The 21,577-nt window shown below is 39.3% G+C and overlaps 1 protein-coding gene across 1 annotated transcript in view; it reads right to left on the bottom strand.

The window, feature by feature from the left end:
* Nucleotides 1-21,577, bottom strand: part of SCFD2 (sec1 family domain containing 2) — a 327,218-nt gene that overhangs the window by 216,965 nt on the left and 88,676 nt on the right. Inside the window, exon 5 of the mRNA XM_006757824.2 lies at nucleotides 1,877-2,126. Within this exon, the coding sequence (XP_006757887.1) occupies nucleotides 1,877-2,126 (250 nt within the window). The remainder of the gene's footprint in view (nucleotides 1-1,876; nucleotides 2,127-21,577) is intronic.

Below are 21,577 nucleotides of genomic sequence, written 5' to 3'. Positions count from 1 at the left end.
TGTGTTCCACTGGTAAGTTCATTTGAGTCCAATTTAAGTACCATATCTTATTCATCCAGTTTAAGCTGTACAGGCAAAGTTAATCCAGGGAGAAATGTATACTCAGTATTACGAAATACGGTATCTCTAGAAATTTTAAACATACTAAAATTCCACAAATTTTTAATTCTTCAACTACTACACATACAAATTTTCCTCATGCAAACATGAATGTACACAAGTGTTTTAAAATGTGAAATCACAGTTAAAAGCAAGAAAAGGCAATATCCTGGGCAATCATAAATATAGAAACTAATAAAGAATGAAATGCTAGGTCAATAAACACCTCAAGCAAATATTAAATGAATACTTGTACAGCATGACTTCAATTCCCAAAATAATAAAGGAACTACTAATGCTACAGAAAAGCTATCCAAACAGCCTCAGCTAAAACACACCATTTTTGTTGTCTGTTTCTGAAATTACACATTTCAAGAATAACCTCCAATTAAATTCTCGTAGCATTCAATTTCACCTTTAATCAAATCACTGTTCTTAGCACTGTATAAACCATATTAAAGCTTCAATGCTTGTCTACAGCCAAACACAAGTAATCACGTCTAGTGCTGTACCTAAATGAAATGGGAACAAATTCCACACGTTTTCCTTAAGTAGATTTTAAGTTGGCAAACAGGTTCTACACTAAGCTCATTTCTGTGGAAACTTGATTCGGTTTCCATCTCATCAGGCTTTCATTTTCCATAACCACACAGAGGAAAGGTCAGCGGTGGGCACGAAGGAGAACACACATGCGCGGGAGCAATCTGGATGCACCCCGGGGAGGCGCAACAGGGGACAGGAGGAAAAGCTGGAAGTTACACCAGCTGCCTCAGCGGAGCCTTCCTGAACGGAGAGGTCTACACACACACCCATTAGTGAATGGAAACTTGGTATGTTTTTAAAGCATTTAAGTTTTATGGGTAAGTTTTAATAACATCTGACTTTCAAACAGAACCAGGCTCAGTCCATACTAATTTCTGTAAATTATCTTTACAGAAAATAAAAAATGTTGAATTTGATATAAAATAAAACAAATGAAATGTCTCTCAGTGATATCACAGTTCTTACCAGAAGTGAAAAGTTAGATTTTATGATATTTAATTTTACATTTCTCCCCAATTAACACAGTCTACTTTATTAGAATGTTTGGGTATTAATTAATTAATTCAGATTCAAAATGAAATATGAGAAATCAAAATAGGAAACTATTCTGGACTATGGCAACTATTTAATCCTATAACATTGTGTAATATCTTAGGAAAACTTTTTTAAGTTTGAAATGACAATACCAAAGAGAGTATGTCAACAAAAACCCTTTGAGTAGGATGCACCATATTTTATATTCTCTTTTAAGATGTTATGCCCTATGAGTATTTTGCTAATTTAACAAGGCTCTGGCTCTAAGGAATATGAATTCCGACAAGCCACTGAAAGCCATTTCACTCCCACAACTGGAAAAAAATATATTGCAGTGCGAACCTCTGATTCTAAAGGCTAGCTAGCATCCATCAGACCTTATGAAATTCCAAACCATTCCAAAAAACATGGCTACATCCTCTTTCTGAAATGGCTGTTATAATTTTTATTTTATTATTGATTTTAGAGAGAGGAAGGGACAAAGAGAGAGAGAGAAACATCGATGTGAGAGAGAAACATTGCTCGGTTGACTCCCCTGCAACCTGGGTATATGCCCTGATCGGGAATTGAACCTGCCACCTCTTGGTATACGGGACGACGCTCCAACCGAGCCACACCAGCCAGGGCTGAAATGGCTTTTATTTTTAAACCTGTTTTCTATATCACCGATGTTTATGTCATATCTTTGTTAAGCACTCACCTGTGATTTTTTGCAGCAAAGGCGATAACTCAGACTCCTCACATAAGACTTGAGCCAGTGTTTTCTTCACTTTTTCTTCTGTTTCAGCCAGGTCTTTGTCCTCTGTGAACTCTCCAGTGACAGAATAAATGTATATGAAGAGGACCAACAGCTCTTCTGGGCTGTAGTCATCGTTGGTCCTTTGATTCAAAGGCTTAATCATGGGCAGCAGCTGATTTAACACAACAGGCATTGTCGACTCCCCGATGCTCTGAAATAAAAGGTGGTAATGTGAAAATACGTCGTTTGTACAAAGATGTAATTTATGCACTACATCGCATAGGGTGCAAACAACTCTTAGATGTTCACAGTCTAGATTGCTTCTTATTTGTTTGTCTCATTCTGGAGAGAATACTGCATGAAGTCTGACTTTAGAGTTGTTTTGAAAGTCTAGTGTGTTTTTTTTGTTAATCCTCACCCAAGGTTATTTTTCCATTGATTTTTAGAGAGAGTGGAAGGGCGGGGCAGGGACACAGAAGAGAAACAAGTGTGAGAGAGCAACATCAATTGGTTGCCTCCCACCCACAGGGATCGAGCCTGCAACCGAGGCGGTATGTGCCCTTGACCGGAATAGAACCTGGAACGTTTCCGTCTGCAGGCCAATGCTCTATCCACTGAGCAAAACTGGCTAGGGCGAAAGATCTATTTTATAAATAAGGTAGTCAAGTTGTAGACCCTTTTATATTATCTTACATATTGCTTAAACAGAGTCCACTAGTTTCAAAATTAAAAATACAAGTACTTCAGACACTAGAAATTTAAAGTAAAATTAACATATTTGTAAAGTAAATGATTACAAATAAAAACATGCCAGTATCTATATATCCAAATGAGGGCTGATATTCCTTCAGAAGAATGACCTCAGCTTTTGCAGCATATTCTTTTTAATATCCTCTATATTGGTAAATATCAGCCTGAATAGGTGTTGTTTTTTTAATATAATAATGAGAATCCATTTTCTCCTAATTCTGGTGAATAGAATAAGGGATCAAACTGGGTAATGTCACTTGGGGTTCAAGATATTTTTGGATTAGTATGAAGGTAATTCATCTAATACCTTGAAAACATTCTTGCTATTAGCTCTTCCACCAATTTCTTGAGTGGTGGTTAGAAGAGAATTTTAAAATTCCTCGCATGTGAAAATAGTATTGCAATACTGCAGTAAACTGCGTAACTTCCAAAGCACTATGCACATTTGTAGTACAGATTCTGAGATTTTGGGTGAATAGATAAATCCCATTTTAAATAGTGTGATTTAATTTCATCTATAATATAAAATAACTCTATAAAATAAAACTTAACTATTTGTACTTAAATTAAAACCAGGGGACAAATGATCACAACTTGCAACTTTCACATTATTCATTCAGAAGTATTCATTAAGCATGTACTCTATCTCAGGTACTATTCTAGATCTGCGGATACAGCAGTGAACAAAACAAATCCCCTGCTCTCATAGAGCTTAAGGTCTAGTTGGGGGAAATAGACAATTAAAAAGCTAAAGAAGTAAAATATAAAATATATTAGATGATGTAAAATAGAGAGTAATAAAGCAGGAAAGGAAGCTGGGACTTCAGGGTGTAGGTTTATGTAGGTGAACATGCACTATTTTAAAGAGGAAAATCCATGTGAATATGGAGTATTGGAATAAAGAAAGATATAGGAAAATCTCTCTCCTTCTGAATGAAGTTGGCGGCAAGCAGCAGAATATGACTCTATATTGGGATGACCACCCAAAACAAGCTTTTCTTGTCAAGTCACTTCTATGCCTGGAAAAATTTGGATATACTAGTATCATGTCAAGGTTATGGTTCACAATTATATTATTTGGTACATGAAAACAGCTGTTGCCATTTATTTCCACTAAAAATCTTGGATGTTCACAATGTATCACACAAAATAAAATGGTCTTTGGAATGAATAAAGTACAACTGTAAAGAACAGAACAGAGATTTTACTGTTACATGGTGACAAGACAGGATTCATCAAATATAAACACACCCACTTCTCAAAGGAAACACTGAAAGTTTTGAAGGCATCCTAGAATTGTTCTATAGCTTCAGGATTCTCTTGAGAGGAACCTTCAAGTATTCTTTCTTTGCTTTACAAGTTGCCAAAAGCAATTTAAAAGAAAGGAGGTGTTGTTGGCCTGTTAAAAGAAGGGCTGTGGGGTTTGCAGTATTTTCTTTCTTCCTTTCTTTCTTTTTTTCTTACTTCTTACTCTATCTCCAACTCCTTGGATGACATTAAGCAGATTCCTTCATTGTTGTATATCCCATTTCTAAAAAGCAAGCGTATACATCAAGTATCTTTCCTACAAAAGGCCTATGAATCTCTCCCAGAACAAAAGGATTTTTTAAGAGATAGTTCTAAAATGAAAACAGTAGGACAATCATCATAATCATTTGAAAAGACTCACTCACTAACATCTGTCCATCAGAGCATCACTCCCAAGTTGTAAATCTAACATATGTTTTGCTAGAGAGCAAAATCCCTTAGTAGTGTCACTCCAGCAGACTTCCGTTGGCTAGGTAATACCTGATCACACCAATTCCTAAAATTTCATTCTCATCTGCTCACTGCATTCCAAGAAGTTAATTATGGAGTTGAATACAAAGCCAAAAGTACTGATCAGTGAGAAAGAGGCATGCGATGCATCGGAAGTAAGGAGGCTCCATCTCAAACCCTCTGAATCCAATCCTGACTGTTCCTCTATCTAGTTCCTTAGCCTCTTATAATCTCTTTATTTCTAAATGGACATGATATACTAAGAAGATGGCTAAGCTCTTAAATTATTTTTGTCAAGTTCTCCATTTTCACTTTCTTCCCCCAGTAGAAGACAGCAAATCATGTTCTCACTGTTGGTTATACAGTAAAATAAAAGTGCTCAAAAAAAAAAAAAGCTTTACTATGGAAGCAAATGTAGATACAGAAATACTGCAGACATGTGTGCGACATGGACTGCTATACATAACGCATTTCCTAACTCTGTCCACTAGCAGGTTCTAGAAGCAGTGACACCCCAGTAGCAATGAGCAAACCCAGTGGTCAGATCTAAGTTTCTAATATCCTATATAATAAAAGCCTGATATGCTAAGTGTCCAACCATTCGTTTGACTGGTCGACCGGTGGCTATGACGTGCACTGACCACCAGGGGCAGATGCTCCAACCAGTAGATTAGCTTGCTGCTGGGGTCCAGCTAATTGGAACTGGGCTAGATGGGCCGGACACGCCCTGGAGTCCTCCCCTGGTCCCTCCCCAGCCCCAATCGTGCACTGGTGGGGTCCCTCGGCCTGGCCTGTGCCCTCTCGCAATCCAGGACCCCTTGGGGGATGTCAGAGAGCCGGTTTCGGCCCAGTCCCCGCAGGTCAGGCAGAGGGACCCCACTGGTGCTCGAATCCATGCACCAGGCCTCTAGTTCTCAAATAAAAGGAAACAGGGATCCTTGGAGAAATGGCTAATTCTAGGGATAAGTCAGGGAAAATACAAGAGGAACCTGGGAGATCTTGCAGTGCCTGAAAGTAAAGGAAGTCCTGAAAATAAAAACACAACACAAAAGAATGGTGGCAAGTCAAAAGGACACAGGAGATAACTGGAAGACCTCCCAGCGGCCAAAGCTGAAACAATTTGAGCAAGAAAATTAAGTTGTAATGGATTATAATCCAAAGTATAGAATAAATGTGCATCACGCCATACTGATACAAATGAGTGCATTAATTAATAAATGTAGGAGAAGAGAAAAATCTTCCTTACAGAAAAGTCCCAATAGTTAATGCGAATACCCCCCACCTAGAGACAGAGCGCAATATCCCCACTTCATGAGTGTGGGATGCACATGCCTTGCTTCTCAAAAAATCATGTATAAAAAGGGGAGGGATGAGTAACTTGACCTTAGCCAGAAGATCAAGGTTAATATTTCCAGTGATAAGTCATATTGATATTGTGTCCCTACCATGATGTGATGAGAATGACATTCATTTTTGTATTCTCCCAAACCCAAAACCACATGACAAAACATCAGATAAATCCTGAGAAAAAGTCTACAAAATGCCTGGCTAATACTCTTCAAAACTGTCAAGGTCATGAAAAACAAGGCTGAAAAACTATCATACACCAGATGAGACTAAGAAAACAGAATGACTAAATGTAATTTGGGATCATGGAACAGAGAAAGGACGTTAGAGGAAAACTAGTGAAATCAGAATAAAGTCTGGAGTTTATACTTAATCACAATGGACCAATGTTGGTTTCTTAGTTTTGACAAATGTACCACAGCAATGTAAGATGTTAACAATACACTGAGGGGTATATAGAAAAATCTCTGTATTAGCTTGGCAACTTTTCTATACATCTAAAACTATTCTGAAATAAAACATTTATTGGGAAGGAGAGAGGAAGGGGAGGGAAGGACAGGGGAGATCAGATGAGACAAACACAGGTAAATGTTGATCTCTTTTCTGTTAGACAATTTCAGCTCCATATGAGGAAGAACTCCTACAAGTAGCACCAAGGTAAGAGACTGACGAGGGACGTAATAAACTTTCCACTAATGGCAAAGGGAGGCAGGGTGATCACCTGGCAAGGATGTAACCGAGGGAATCCCATGCCACCGTGGCTTAGAAGGTGAACTAGAGCGTCCTAGTGCTATCCATAAAGGCATGGCTCCAGATTGGACAGATACTCATTTTCTGGTTTTCTCTGCTCTTAGAATGAAATACCAAAAAGGAAAAAAAAATCAGCGATCCCCTAGATTGAAACCTTTTTAAAAGTGAAAGAAAGACTCTGAGGAGGATTAATAATGAGGATATGGAAGTAAGATTGCATGCCTGGTTTGAATCCTGGCTGTACCAGTTATTAGCTGTGTGATCTGGGGCAAGTTATTTAACTTCGCCAAGTCTCAGTTTCCTCTTCTATAAAATGGATATAATACCACAAATACTTGAATATTAATCAATCCCAAACCACAGGCACCTATTTTCATAATTCTGGGACAATTACTTAAACTACTTTAAGGTTAAAATAGAGTAATCCCCACCACAGGACAGACTTTGTCAGGACTCAAACATAAGGGGATACCCTATTTTCTGAGGACTAATTTGGGGCGAAACACTTTCCCCTATATCTGAGAATAGACAATAATAGCTTCTGCTTCATAAGGTTGTTTTAAAGATTGAATAATAGAAGTAAATCACATAGCCTTGCATAAATATTAACTATTACTCCAACTACTATCACCTGGACTGCTTCCTTCCCCAGCAGAAGTGATGGAGATGAATTAAATACCTTCTAAGAATCGGAGTTAGCAGTCTCAAAGGAGGGAGCAGCAGCCTGCAAACACTGGATGTGAAACCACATCTTGAAACTTAGCTGCAAAGTTAGTCAAAGGTGAAAGGCAATATAAACATTATTAAACATTGCCATTAAAAAAGCACACTCAGAGCAAACCACAACCAAAGCAAAAAATAAAAGGACTTCTTTATGAAATACCAGGGATTAAATTTCTTATTCATTTGCTATAAATGGGCCGACTGGTAGGAGGTGGAAGACTGGAGCTGTGCTGAGAGTGACAAAACTATTCTGTAGACTGGGGCCCCTGTTATTTTTGAATGAGTCCCCAGTAACTCCATACAAAAGGCCCTCTGTCAAATGCATATTGTCTTTAGAAAATCCAACTTTTGGGCTGAATTAAAACACCTCTGCAAAGTCAGAGTCCATCTTTGTGCTGCTACCTCTGCAGGCACAAGGAGCAAAAGGCCACATTCTGTGTGGCTGCAGAGCAGGCTGGCTGGCTTCACACCTGCTCCTCCATGCTGCAGACCTGCAGACTCAGTGAAACTCTAAGCCACCCTAAGGTGCTGCAATTCCTCCAAACTCCTGCTCAGTCCTAGGCATGCTGCCAGAGAGGGCCTGAAAGAGTGCCTAAGGCCCTATTACCCCCACAGCATCACTTGCCATCCTTGCATTAAGACTTGCCACTAGGCCTTAAATTCCCATAACAAGCCATTCTGCTTCTTTACATGCCCCAGGCAAAACACAAAACTGCAACTTGGTATGTGTAAGGATAACTCATTGATATACTTACGCATTCTTCATTGTGTACATACGATGTGCCAGGTACTGTGATATACTCTGAGCATACAAAGAACAAAGGAAGATACATGATTCAAGAGCTTACAGGAGAGTGGGAGTAGGAGTAAACAGTAGTGAGGATGCAATAACAAATGCTTTAGTAGAGAGCTATTTGTTCACTTTAGAAACACAGCAAAGGAACACCTAAATCCTGGAAGAGGTGGCACCGCAATTGAGTCAAATAATCAACCTCCAATATGAGGAAGGAACAAAGCTCTGAGCAATGAGCAATGAGATAGAATCCTTCCTTCATTACTTTAACAACTTTTTAATGCAGTTCCTAAAATTGTGTGCTAGGCAGAAAAATGGCCCCCCAAAGAAACCCCAACTCTAGTTCCCAGAATTGTAAATATGTTACCTTATATGGCAAATGGGATTTTGCAGCTGTTTAAGTTACAGATCCTGAGACAGGGAGACCAGTCTGCATTATTGGGTGACCCCCATCTAATCACATGAATCCTTCAAGGAGAGGGCCTTTCCCGTGGTTAGAGGGATATGCAATGATGAAGGGTCAGAAAGAAGCAACACTGCTGGCTTTGGAGGTGGAGGAAGCGGGCCACCAGCCAAGGAATGCTGGGGCCCCTAGAAGTTGGAAAAGACAAGGAAACAGATGCTCCCCTAGAGCCTCCAGGAAGAAATGCAGTGCAGCCAACACCTTGATTTGAGTCCAGCGAGGTCGGTGTCAAACGTCTGACCTACACAACTGTAAGACAGTAAACGTATGTTGTTTGATGCCATTAGGTTTGTGGTGGTTTGCTGTATCAGTAATAGGAAACTAATACAAGTAGTTTGTGTAAGGAAGGGCATGAGAAGCTCCACATCAGGGCGACAGCCCAGAGAAACTGGTACATGGTAGGGTTCCATAAATAATTGTCAAATAACCAAACAAGAAGAGCAAGCATGAAGGTGCCTGGGTGGTACCTTCCTTTTCCATCTGTACCACTAGGGGTCTAGTGAGTGCCGTCAGGGATGTCACAGAAAGGGAAGGCATGGAGACACACCAAATTTAAAATTTGCTACCTATCACTTTCACCTAGAACTAGTTAGTTCAAAATCATGCAATCTTGATCAGGCCCAGCATAATCATGTAGGAGAGTGATTTTCTACAGTGTGGTCCATAGACTCAAAATCCCAGAGACCTTTTCAAGATGTTCACAAGGTCAAAACTGTTTTTACAATACTACTAGACATTCTTTGCCCTTTTCATTGTGTTGACATTTACACTAACAGTGCAAAAATAATGGGGGTAAGATTGCTGGTACCTTAACACAGATCAAGGAGAGTGGCTGCCAACGGTGCTAACAGGCATTGTAGTCTTTATCACTAAGCTATGTATTCACAGTTGGATTTTTTAAAAAGCCAATTTCACTTAAGAATGCTCTTGATTAAGCAGTAAAAATTAATCTTACAAGATGTCAACCCGTAAAGGTCCCTTTAATATTCTGTGTAATAAAATAGGAACGATGCATGAAGCACTCCTGCTATAGACCAAGTGCAATGGTTATCTGGAGGAAAAGCGCTTACGTCATTATTTGAGTTGTGAACTGAACTAATGGTTTCTCTCATGCAATAGCATTGTTAATTGAAAGAATTTCAGATAGAGAAATTATGATTATTAAGACTTGGGCATTTGCCAAACATTTTCTCAAAAATGAACAAAGTGACCTTGTTCCTTCAAGAAAAACAACTGATGTATTTATTGCCAATGATAAAATTCTGCCTTTTAAGCAAAAATTCAAACTTGGAAACTTGTACTTGCCAGATTCTCTATATTTAAAGACTTTCTCATGAGATTAATGGTGACATTAAAAATGTGATTTTTTTTGAATTGCATAATAAAACGTATCAACATTTGGAAGATTTGCATAACTCATTGAGCCAATATTTTCCACATGACCAAAGTATGATGTAAGAAAATCAGTCATAGGTAAAAGATCCATCCAAAATAAAAGATAAATGAGTGAATTTTAATACTAAATAGTACAAAAAACTCATTGATATGGTTTCCAATCCCACATTACAACTTACCTTTAAGATATGACTACTTTTACCTGAAAACATCTGAAAAGGCTATCAAAATATGCCTCCCTTTCCCAATAACGCATCTGCATGAGGCTGTATTTTCTTCATGTAGTTCAACCAAACAACATATGGCAACATATTAAATGAGGAGGCAAATACGAGAATCTACTTGTTTTCTATTCAATGAGACATTAAAGAGATTTAGACAAATATAAACCAATGACATTCTCACTTATTTTTTACTCAATTTTTCCCTTTTTTTTAAAAAAAATTTTTAATCCTCACCTGAGAGAGAGGGAAAGACAAAGAGAAATATCAATGTGAGAGAAATACATCGATTGATTGCATCCTGCACATGCCCCAACCAGGGCCCGGGCCAGGGAGGAGCCTACAACTGAGGTACGTGCTTTTGACCAGAATCGAACCCAGGACCCCTCGGTCCGTAGGCCGATGCTCTATCCGCTGAGCCAAACCGGCTAGGGCTCTTTCCCCCTTTTTATGGCTAAAATGCAGCTGAATTGATAGTAAGCACTATCTTCTTTGAAAGGAAAGCAAAGCAATATAGGTTACTTAAACCAGAGCTTCTCAAAATTTAATGTGCATGTGAATTACTTGGGGCTCTTGTTAATGCAAATGCTGATTCTTTAGGTCTGGGATGAGCCTGAAGATTCTGCACTTCCAACAAGTTCTCATGTGATCCCAATGCTGCTGGCCCGTGGACCACGTTTGGAGTGGCATCTGGACTGAACCATCCAATAACTTCTAGACAGCAATTTGTATGGAAAATAAACTATCCTGTCTGAGTCACTGTATTTGTGGATTTCTTTGATATCTCACCTTAATCTGAATACCAACATAACTCATAAATCTATGTCTCTAGCCAAATTTCTCTCCTTGCTCCCTACCCATACAGTCAGCTGCCATTGGACTTCTCCACCCATATAACTCATCTGCAACTTAACTCAATACATCTAAAACTGAAATCCAGATTTTTTTTTACCCCCAAATCTGCTTCTCAGTCTGCATACCTTATACTGTTGTGTGGTACCGACACTGACCAAGACAGAAACTTGGACTCTGCTTCAGCTCCCCCTTCCCCTGCCACATTGAGTAAGCCACCAAGTCTTCATGATTTTATATAACCATGTCCTCCTCGCTATCCCTTCCTTTACCACCTAAGTTGCAACTACCATTATCTCTAGCCATGATTCATCTCATTCTAAACCAAATATTTGATCTCCTAAAAGTTATTTCATGGTTTCCACTGCCTTCAAGATGAAGCCTTTATATGACATATGCATTTCATGAATAATGGCATAGACAAGAAAGTTGGAAGAATGCATTAAGAAGACTCAATAGGATAAGATGTAAAGGAACACAGAGAGGCTATTCTCAAAGTATGAACATGTTTCCCAAAATGTATCCCTCTAAGGGACACTTGGAATGAGGTGGCATTCTCTATCTGTGGAGGAAATGATTCCCAGGCACTGAGAAAAGGCAAAGTCCTCAGTTGAAATGAAAACAGATTCTACAAACTCTTTCTCCCACTAAAAATGCCATTAGAGAAAAACTGTGGTATTGTCAGTCACACAATGGAATACTATATAGCAATGAGAATGATTTATAAATTCATAAAACAACAATATGGATGAATCTCACAAATATAATATTGAATGGAAAATCCATAAAAAAGGAATGTATTATATGATTCCATTGACATAAAATAAAAATAAAAAAACAACAGGGAAAACTAATCTGTTTTTAGAAGTCCCTGCCCCTGGAAGAAAGGAGTAACTGGGAGGCTCCCAGGGTTGCTGGTAATATTCTGTTTCTTGATCTGGGTGCTGATTACACAGATGTCTTCAGTTAGTAAAAATTCATTGAACTTATTTTTCTATGTTATATTTTACTTCAATAAAAACTTTTTAAAATGCCATTATACCAGGCCACGTTTCCTGTGTCCTGGGAAGAACAGAGCTATCTACTTTGAGTTCTTATTACACATTAGCATGGATCCAAAGCAAGAGCAGGAAGATAGAAGGAGCTTACAGGAGTTATCAGAGAATCTAATTCTGCTACACTTACCTTTGGCTACGGGTAAAGGTTCTGGCCTTGATTTCAGAGAAAGATGGAAAGAACAACTTTCAATGGCTGTTCAGCTTAAAACACACATATGTTTTAGGGGGTGAGGGGATAGAAACTTTTTCTGTAACGTTTTCCCCCATCTCTCTGGGAAATGATGCTACACTGTGCTTCAAACAAAACTGCCAAGCTTAAGAGGCTGTTTTCTGTAAACAGGCCAGCTGGGCCATAAGTTGCATGACACGAGGGACAAGCTACTTCTTCAGAGGGCAGAACAGAGCACCACAGAGAGTTGAGAACTGTGTGCATCCAACAAAATCTCCAGCCATTTGTCTTTATCTGGCCACTTTAACGATTTAAGAGCTCTCTTTGCCGTGTTATCATCAATCAATTACAATGATTGAGCAGCCGCTAAAATCTGGAGTATTTAAAATGCAACTATCCATGACCTAAATTTCCTGCTTGTTCTGTTGGCCCCAAGTTAGGACAGTTTGTCAAGGGAGCCAATAAAAATAATAAAAACAGGTCAACACTGGGCTTCTTTCTGAAGTCCATGTAAAAATATTCACGCTCCTCCTATCAGTGCCAACTCAATGTGTCCACTCTTGGCTTAAACTCTTTGTAAATTCTGCTTCTCCCAACAAAATATTCCATAGCATATACACGTTATCTAACCCTCCCCCCACTTCCTTCTTTCCTTCCTTGCTTGCTTTCTTTTTAAGCTGGCTAAGCAACAGTTTCCCAACTCTTAGCAGGCAACTAAAATGATGCCATTTTGCTGACTCTAGCAAAGGAGTTACATTTTGGCAAATTAGAGAATATATGAGAAAATGAAAATATAAATCTTAGCTACCTTAATGGAGAATGTGATACTGCTCTTCCAAGCCCGTAATGGACTTTGAATTCTAGGATCCACAGAGCAAAGACTACTGAATGGGGAGGAGGAAGAAAAAGGCGGTGGAGGCACCAGTAAAAAAGCTTAAAGGTTGTCTGTGAAAACAAGAACAGTTGCCCTGGCTGGGTTTCTCAGTGGTTAGACCGTCTGACCTGCGGAGTGAAGGGTCGCAGTTCAATTCCGGTTAAGGGCACAAATGTCAGTTGTGAGCTCGATCTCCAGCCTTGATCAGGGGCACCTGTGAGAGACAACCAATCAGTGTGTCTCTCACATGGATGTTTCTCTCCCTTTCACCCCCTCCCTTCCACTTTCTCTAACAACTAATAGGAGAAAAAAACATTCTTGGGTGAGGATTAACAACAAAAAAACTAGAACAGTTATCTTAAGTACTATTTCAAAATATTTCGTACCACTTGACAGGAAGGAAGGAAGGTAGGCGCTGCACTGTCCAAGGCCCCAAGCCCCCTCATGAGCAGTACCAGGAACAATGCACCTTCCCCACATCCCTGCCTGCCGCGGACACCTTCAGCTCGGCGAGCTGCGACAAGGCCCCAGAGCCCACTCTCCTAGAGGCACCCTGGCCAGAATCGCAGAATAAGACTGGGCCTTCTTATTCAGAAGCCGTTCAGGAGCATTCTCTGCTCCAGAGGGAACCTTTGGACAAATTCAATAAAAGACCTAAGTGCCAGAATGGGGTCCTAAAGGTACAACAGTGAAGGCAGCATAGTTGTTCTTAGGCATTTCCAGATGCTCATTGTCAGCTACTCGATACCCTATAATCTGGTTAGTGAACCAAGACACTTGATTTGGGATTTTATTTAAAAGCCACGTAAAAATAACTGGTAACCTAGGATAAAGACATTGCCAAATGCTAAGATTTTACATCGATTATACTGTCCACCAAAATCAAGAGGGGAGGGTTAGTTCTCTCCCCATCTGGGACAAATTTCTATAACTTGCAATGTTGCTTCCTGTTATTCAAAATTTGCAATATTAATGTTTTCTTTTAACAACACAGATTTTGGCAGGGCATACTTAAAGGTGAACTGCAGTGTCCTGGAATAATTCTAGGCTAGTTACTATAAGGCCTCTTGCTATGATAATGCATATACAATACAAGAATATGATAATGAACTTGCTTTTCAATTCATTGCTGGTTTATAAGAAAGTTAAAAAAATCTGTATTGGCAAAGGAAAAACAAAAAACCATAAACCAGTCATTGAGCTAAAACCAGATGCTAGAAAACAAGCCAAAATAAAGCTAGTGTTGCCTTGGGAAACATTGGCTTCTGCACAGAGTCCAGAAATTTGGCCCTGGGCCCCTTTCAAGGTGGGAGAGTTGAACCTTCAATTCCTATGTTAATTCGGGACACTGGAGAGATTAAAGCAGTTGCAGATTGATAGTATCCCTAGTGACCAAATCTCCCCTGAAGGAATGAGCCCCTCAGTTAGGCTTGCAGAATTACCAAAGATTATTCTACTGGATATGAGCTCACAACCAACAACTTTAAAACACACAACAAAGCAAACATGGATGACTCAGTAGACACATCATACAGCAGCTACAATCCCAGTGACTTCAAGAGTGGAATTATCAATCGAAGAATATAAACTGCTTTTATATGAAACTAGAGGCCCGGTGCACGAGATTCATGCACTGGTGGGGGGCGTGGCCTGTGGGGATTGGCCCGCTGTGGGAGCACTGCTCATCCAGGTCAGCCGAGCAGCTGTGGACCTACCCTCTGAGCGGCTGCTCCCTGGTCTGGCACATTCTGTGGAGCCAGAGCACTTGCCTCTCCAGGGGAACCAGTCAGGACTGGGCCCAGGGACAATAGCACTGAGAGGTGGTGAAGTAGGCCTCAGTCCAGTGGCAGCCATGAACCCACCTCCCAGCTTCTGGGATCAGATCTGTGAGCCCAATGGTGGTGTTGTCTGGAGGAGGCAGCAGGGAGCCAAGAGGAGGAGTTTGGGGCGAGGAGGCAACAATCGCAACCTGGGTTCCTACCCGTCAGCCTTGGGTTCACAGCGGGAGCAGCCGCTCATCCTGGTCAGCCAAGTGGCATTTCCACTGTGATAGCACACTGACCACCATGGGGAAGCTTCTGCAATGAACATCTGCCCCCTGGTGGTCAGTGCATGTCATAGCGACTGGTCGATTGGTCATTCTGCCGTTCAGTCGCTGGACTTTTATTATATAGGATGTTCAAAGAAATAAAATGAGCCCTAGCTGGTTTGGCTCACTGGACAGAGCGTTGGCTCGCAGAGTAAAGGGTCTTGGGTTCAATTCTGTTCAAAGGCACATACCTTGGTTGCAAGTTCCTGACTCTGGTCTGGGTGCAGGTGGCAACCAACTGATGTATTTCTCTCACATTGATGTTTCTCTCTGTCTCTCCCTCTCCCTTCCACTCTCTCTAAAAATCAATGGAAAAATTTCCTCGGGTAAGGATTAACAAAAGAAAAAAACATGAAAATGAAGAAATTAAGATAGGGATAATAAACTATCATACTATCAAAAATAACCTGAAGTGCCCTGGCCGGTGTGGCTCAGTTGGTTGGATGACATCCCGTGCACCAAAGGGTTGCTGGTTCGATTCATGGTCAGGACACATGCCCGGGTTGTGGGCAGTCTATCAATATTGCACTCTTGTGTAGATATTTCTCTCTCTCCCTCTCCCTTCCTCTCTCTCTCTCAAAATCAATAAAAATATTTTTTAAATAACCTGAAGTATTTTTTTAAAAAAACAGAATTTTTAAAAATGGAAAGCATAATATTTGAAATTAAAAAATCAAATACTGACTTCACATACTGAAGAGAAAAATAGGGAAATAGAAGATAAATCTGAAGATATCAAAACTATGGCAAAGAAAGAAAAGATGAACAATATGAAAAGAATATTGAATCAGAAGGTACAAAACATGTTTGACTGGAGTCCCAGAATGAAAGGGGGGCACATAGCCGAAACCGGTTTGGCTCAGTGGATAGAGCGTCGGCCTGCAGACTGAAGGGTCCCAGGTTCGATTCCGGTTGGGGGCATGTACCTGGGTTGCCTGGTACCCGGTGGGGGATGTGCAGGAGGCGGCTGGTCGATGTTTCTCTCTCATCGATGTTTCTGACTCTCTGTCTCTCTCCCTTCCTCTCTGTAAAAAATCAATAAAATATATTTAAAAAAAAAAAAGAAAGGGGGGCACATAATACTAAAAAAAATCATATACGAGAATTTTTGAGAACTAAATAAAAACATAAATATATAGACTAGGAAATACAATATATACCAAGATGGGCAAATGTAAAGAAATCCAGAATTAGACATTTTGACATTATAATAAAATTGTAACACACACACACACACACACACCTGAAAAGCAGCCAAATGGATTACAGCAAAAGAAACTGACATTACCATGACTGCATGTGTCTCAATATCAACAAGAGAAGCTGGACATAGTAGAATCAATATAATTGGCAAAGTCCTGAGTAATAATCATCTTTGCACACTTAGCTCCTATTATAGTGTCAAGGATATCCTAAAGTGTTCAGAAAGTGCTGGTTGAATATATCAACTCTATTCTCTATCTCTACTGTAGTTAAATAATTAAATTAGTCACTAGGAAGAATAAAATGAGAGTCACAATAGTGAAGTCAGAAATTGGCTTATTTCCTCATTTTGTTAAGAGCCTTGGGGTGGGGAAATACAACAATAAATTCACCGAAATGTCAAAAACATCTGCTAATATGAAACAGGGAGTCCCTACACCCCTACATCTCACCCTTGCTCTCAGTCAAGAGAAATGTGTTTTATTCAGTGCACTTGGCATGTATTGTTTTCGTTATAATAAAGATCCATATCATCCATGCAAATATCGCTGCTTATGCCCTGCAGCACAGACGACTGATTTGCATGTTTAAGACAGACCGCTGTACCATATTGACTAGAGAAAGTCTTAATCAGCTCCAATTTCAGTTTACTCTGGGGTTTCATATTCTGCTGACTGCAGATAAAACTTTCTTCCTCAACAATGGCTGCATATATGTAGCCATTCCTATAGAATTCCACAGGAATTTGAATTGAAATTCAGGAATTCAGAAGGTACCTAACAAATAGCTAAAATTTCAAATCATTTTTAGAGTTAATAACTTTTCCATTTAAGTTAAAAGCAAATATTACTGCAGAAATAAATTTTATGTCTTAAAACAAAGCCATGTGATGTGATATATTTTAGCTTGGTTTGAATTTTCTGTGTTTAGAGACTAGGATATTGGATATGCAAATTCACTTGAGACACAATTATAATATTTTCCAAATTATTCAAATATAAACAAAAAACCTACTAAGTTTAAAATGTCAGTTGCACATGGAGTAAAACTAAATAATTGTTTTTAATCTGCAAGTAATTAAATGAGTTTATATAATAACTATGTTCTTATGCAATATTTCCATTTCTTTAGCATTCATTGTAGGCTAAAATTAACTTCTAAGTTAATTAAAATATAACCAAGAATCAGATTTATATTGCTGTTATTTTATTTATCCATGCCTTCTCTCTTTTCTTCCCAGGCATAGAATTAAAGTGAAAAAAATAGCAGTGACTAATTTAGAACACTTTGGTGTCTTCAAATTCACCTCCATGAAATATTTTATCAGTATTTATAAAGCTGTGACTTTATAATCATAGTGAAGGCTCCCCATCCAATTCCTCCTATCTCTCTTCCTTCCACATAATAGCCTACTTTCAATTATTTTTATCTATTCAACTATTTTATCACTTAATATTACAGAGCAGGCACATTAAATTGGGAAAGAGCTCTCAATGTTGAAGGAAATAATGGAATATACCATAATAAAAATGTATCATTGAATACCGAGATCTAAATTAACCCCTTCCCCGGCAGAAACGTGTATACACATTTTCACAAAATGTTCTTTTTTCAGTCGTCGACGAGTATACTCGTCTAAAAACTTTACCTTCAAAAACCAGCTACATACGTACCATTCTAAATAATTTCATCTAGAAACTTTCTGAGGAAATACTATTCTTAACCACAAAAATGGGAAGAAAAAATAATTACAAACTGTTTTCATAACCAGCATCAAAAATACTATATAGAACCAAAATAAAAAAATTAGTCTGAAAAAGAAACGTTTTTAACAAAAAAATTATTGGGGAAGGGGTTAAATAACATAGTCAAAGTAAAAACATGTCCACCTACAAAGCAATTTCTTCTTTAAACCATCTACAACTTAAAGCATAAGTAGAATATACTTTGGCAAATCTAAAAATACTAGATAGATTTTTAAATCAGCAATGCTTGAAATTACAGGTAACATCCAAAGGAAACTTATTTTTGTGAACTGGTAGAGTATAATACAAGTGGAAAAACATTATTCACCAGACCAGTGAGCCAGGACAGAAATGCTCTCATGCCCACCATACCCTATTTCACCTCTGCTCCCTACCATTGGCTTAGGGAGCCAATGGTAGGGAGCTCCCTACCATTAGGCTCACCAGACCAGTGAGCCAGGACAGAAATGCTCTCATGCCCACCATACCCTATTTCACCTCTGCTCCCTACCATTGGCTTAGGGAGCCTAATGGTAGGGAGCTCCCTACCATTAGGGACCTGAATAAGGAAAAAGAGACAACTATCATGATAAGCAAAGCATCCGAGGGACAAAACCGTCTGTTCTGACAGCTCCATGATGAGGCTTGCAGCTGGGTGGGTCAGATAGAAACAGTTTTAAAGCATGTTGACATAAATGAAATCAAATGTACTTTCTTCTCGTCTATTTCTTCTTTCCTTTTAACAGCGTTGCCTCCCTCCTCTTCCTCCTCTTCATCCATTCATTCTTACATTTATTTAATAAACATGTGTCCAGGCACTGTGTACTAGACAGAAGGGAGATGTTGGTAAATGAACAAGGTCCACCCCTTATACAGCTTAGAGTTTAGTGGTTGATGGTAACATATGAAGAGACAATTACAAAACAGAGGGTTGGTCTGAGACAGTAAATAACATTCCTGGTCTTAGGGTAGAATACATTTGAGGCAGCCAACCCAGAATTGGGAGATCGGGTAAAGTTTCCTGGAGGAAGTAAAGAAAAATAAAAACAAAGTTCTGATACATGTTGCAACATGGATGGACCTTGAAAATATGCCACATGGAACAAGCTAGTACTAAAAGACCACACAGTGTATCTTTCCATTTATATGGAATGTCTGGAATGGGAAAATCCATAGATACAGAAAATGGGATGGGGGAAGGATGATGGGGTGAGGGAGATGTTGGAGTGAAACAGGGAGCATTTCTAATGGGTATAGGTTTTTTGTTGAGGTGATAAAAATATTCTAAAATAGATGTGGTGATAGTTGCATAACTCGTACTTTAAATGGGTGAATTATATGGTATGTGAATTATATCGTAATTAAAATGAATATTAATAGGATTATAATAAGAATGTGCCCAAACTTTGGGACTCTTATGAATTTTCAACCTTCCTTATATTTAGGTTATTAGGATGATGGAGATTCCTTAGTAGGTATAAAATGGCCCTTTCAAGGATAAAGTTGTACTAGTTTCCATTCCTACATCCACAGGTGGCCTGAGAGTACAACAGGCTGCCTGCTCTTGGCTTCATATTTGCATGACGTTGACACATCGAAGAGCCAATCCAAGCAAGTACAACAGTTAATCCAAGCAAGGACAATGACATAGTCTAGTCTATTAGCATTACCTGATATAACAAATGCCTCTCAACGATAAATGAGGAAAAATAATCTACTCCAAAGAAATGTCCCATCAAAATATGAAACTCATTTCACTTCCTTTCAGTACTGTAACTAACAGTAAGAGCCATTTAAGCAAAGCTTCTTACTTGTGCCCCAATATTCAATTTCCTTACTTCATCTAGTAACACGACCACCCAATTAACATGACCAACAGCTACCCAAAAACAGACTACATTTTCTAGCACCTCTTGCACCAGGTATGGCAATGGAATCAATGACATGGTGAGTTGTAGTGGCAGGTGGCACTTCTCAGTCATGATCTTAAAGGGAACATGTTGCACCCACCACTTCCTCTATGTTCCTATTTTTTATCTGTGGAATAAGGAAATCTTGCAAGAGATAGAGCAGCTATTTGGAACTACAACGTGAGAGTGTGTACAGCAGAACAGCCACATCAAGGTGTCCAAGCCCTCGCACCAAGAAGCTGCCATAAGGCCCAGGCCACCGACAGAGATTTTTACATGAGAGTGAGTGAAATTTCTGCCATGCTTGTTCTGCTGTCTTTTGGGGTATTTGCTATAGCCTCAGATGTATCCTAACTAAATGATCCACTATCTGCTCTGTATGTCCACAGGCCTTTCCAGATGGCTGGTATACTACCACGAAGCAACAGGATCTCACTTATCAATGCCTCACTTTGTACTTATTATTTGCTTCATGTCAAATGGCAACAGTGCTAAGCAGAAAGAACATTTGTTTGTTGTTATCATGCGTCCTTACAGAAGCTTGGGAAGTTACTTGCTTGAATATACCCTGGCTGCCCATGAAACAATCCTGCTAGCAGCTATAGGAGATTAATGTTCCTGAGGAGCAAGCATTCTCTTTGTGGATGGATTTATTGTGATGATTTTGTTTCACCTCTTGCTAGGGGGGGAAAAAGCTTTTCAAACAAATCAAATGAAATGTAAAAATACACTCCCCAAACCAGAAGCCAGGGAACATCACCAATAGCTAATTATCTCACACACACACTAGAGGGATAAAAGAGGAAAAACTTCTTCACTTACTTCAGGCCACAGGAGCTAACTAGGTGGAACATATAATCCAAAGGGAAATATGGACAGTAATAAAATTCTCTGGAAATAAAAATCCTTTGCAATATTAAGTTTAGGACAAGAACCTATATAGGAAGCGTAACACAAAACATCTTATCTTGCACCCTTAAGTAGTAGTGAGCTATGGCAATTTTTTTCATAGAGTAATATTTTGCCTGGCATTCTTGAAAATGCTGGTCTGACTAGCAAACCAAATTTTAACTATATTACAGAAGTAATTCCCAATTATTTTGAATTCTAATATACTATATCTTTGTTTGATTTAAGTGGTACTTCATTATGCAAAATGCTTTCGTATATTAAAATAAATGTTTGAAATTTTTAAAATTTTAGCTGATCTGGTAGAGAAGGGAGAGAGAAAAAAAACTTGTCAGGAAGAACATTTCTCGGGAGGAGAGAAGATGGCGGTGATATAGGCAGACGTGTCCCAGGTCGTGTCCCGGAGCAAATGGAGTGAGCAGCTGAAACTAATAACACCCACCCCGAATTGGCGAAATTGCTCAGCTGGTGAGATGGTTTGCAGCCGGGAAGGGCAGAACTCCCCTGGAAAGCAGATCCAAGCAACAGCAGCCTCCTGAGCACCACACCCTCTGCTGAGGAACAGCAGCTGTTCGCGAAACTGCTCCCCACCAGCCAGAAGAGCCACCACAGCTGTGAATAGAAACCACCAGAGGAGCTGCTGCCAACTGAAG

The sequence above is a fragment of the Myotis davidii genome, unplaced genomic scaffold (assembly GCF_000327345.1).
Source record: "Myotis davidii unplaced genomic scaffold, ASM32734v1 scaffold173, whole genome shotgun sequence".
Classification (NCBI taxonomy): domain Eukaryota; kingdom Metazoa; phylum Chordata; class Mammalia; order Chiroptera; family Vespertilionidae; genus Myotis; species Myotis davidii.
This window is presented reverse-complemented; position numbering and strand designations above follow the sequence as displayed.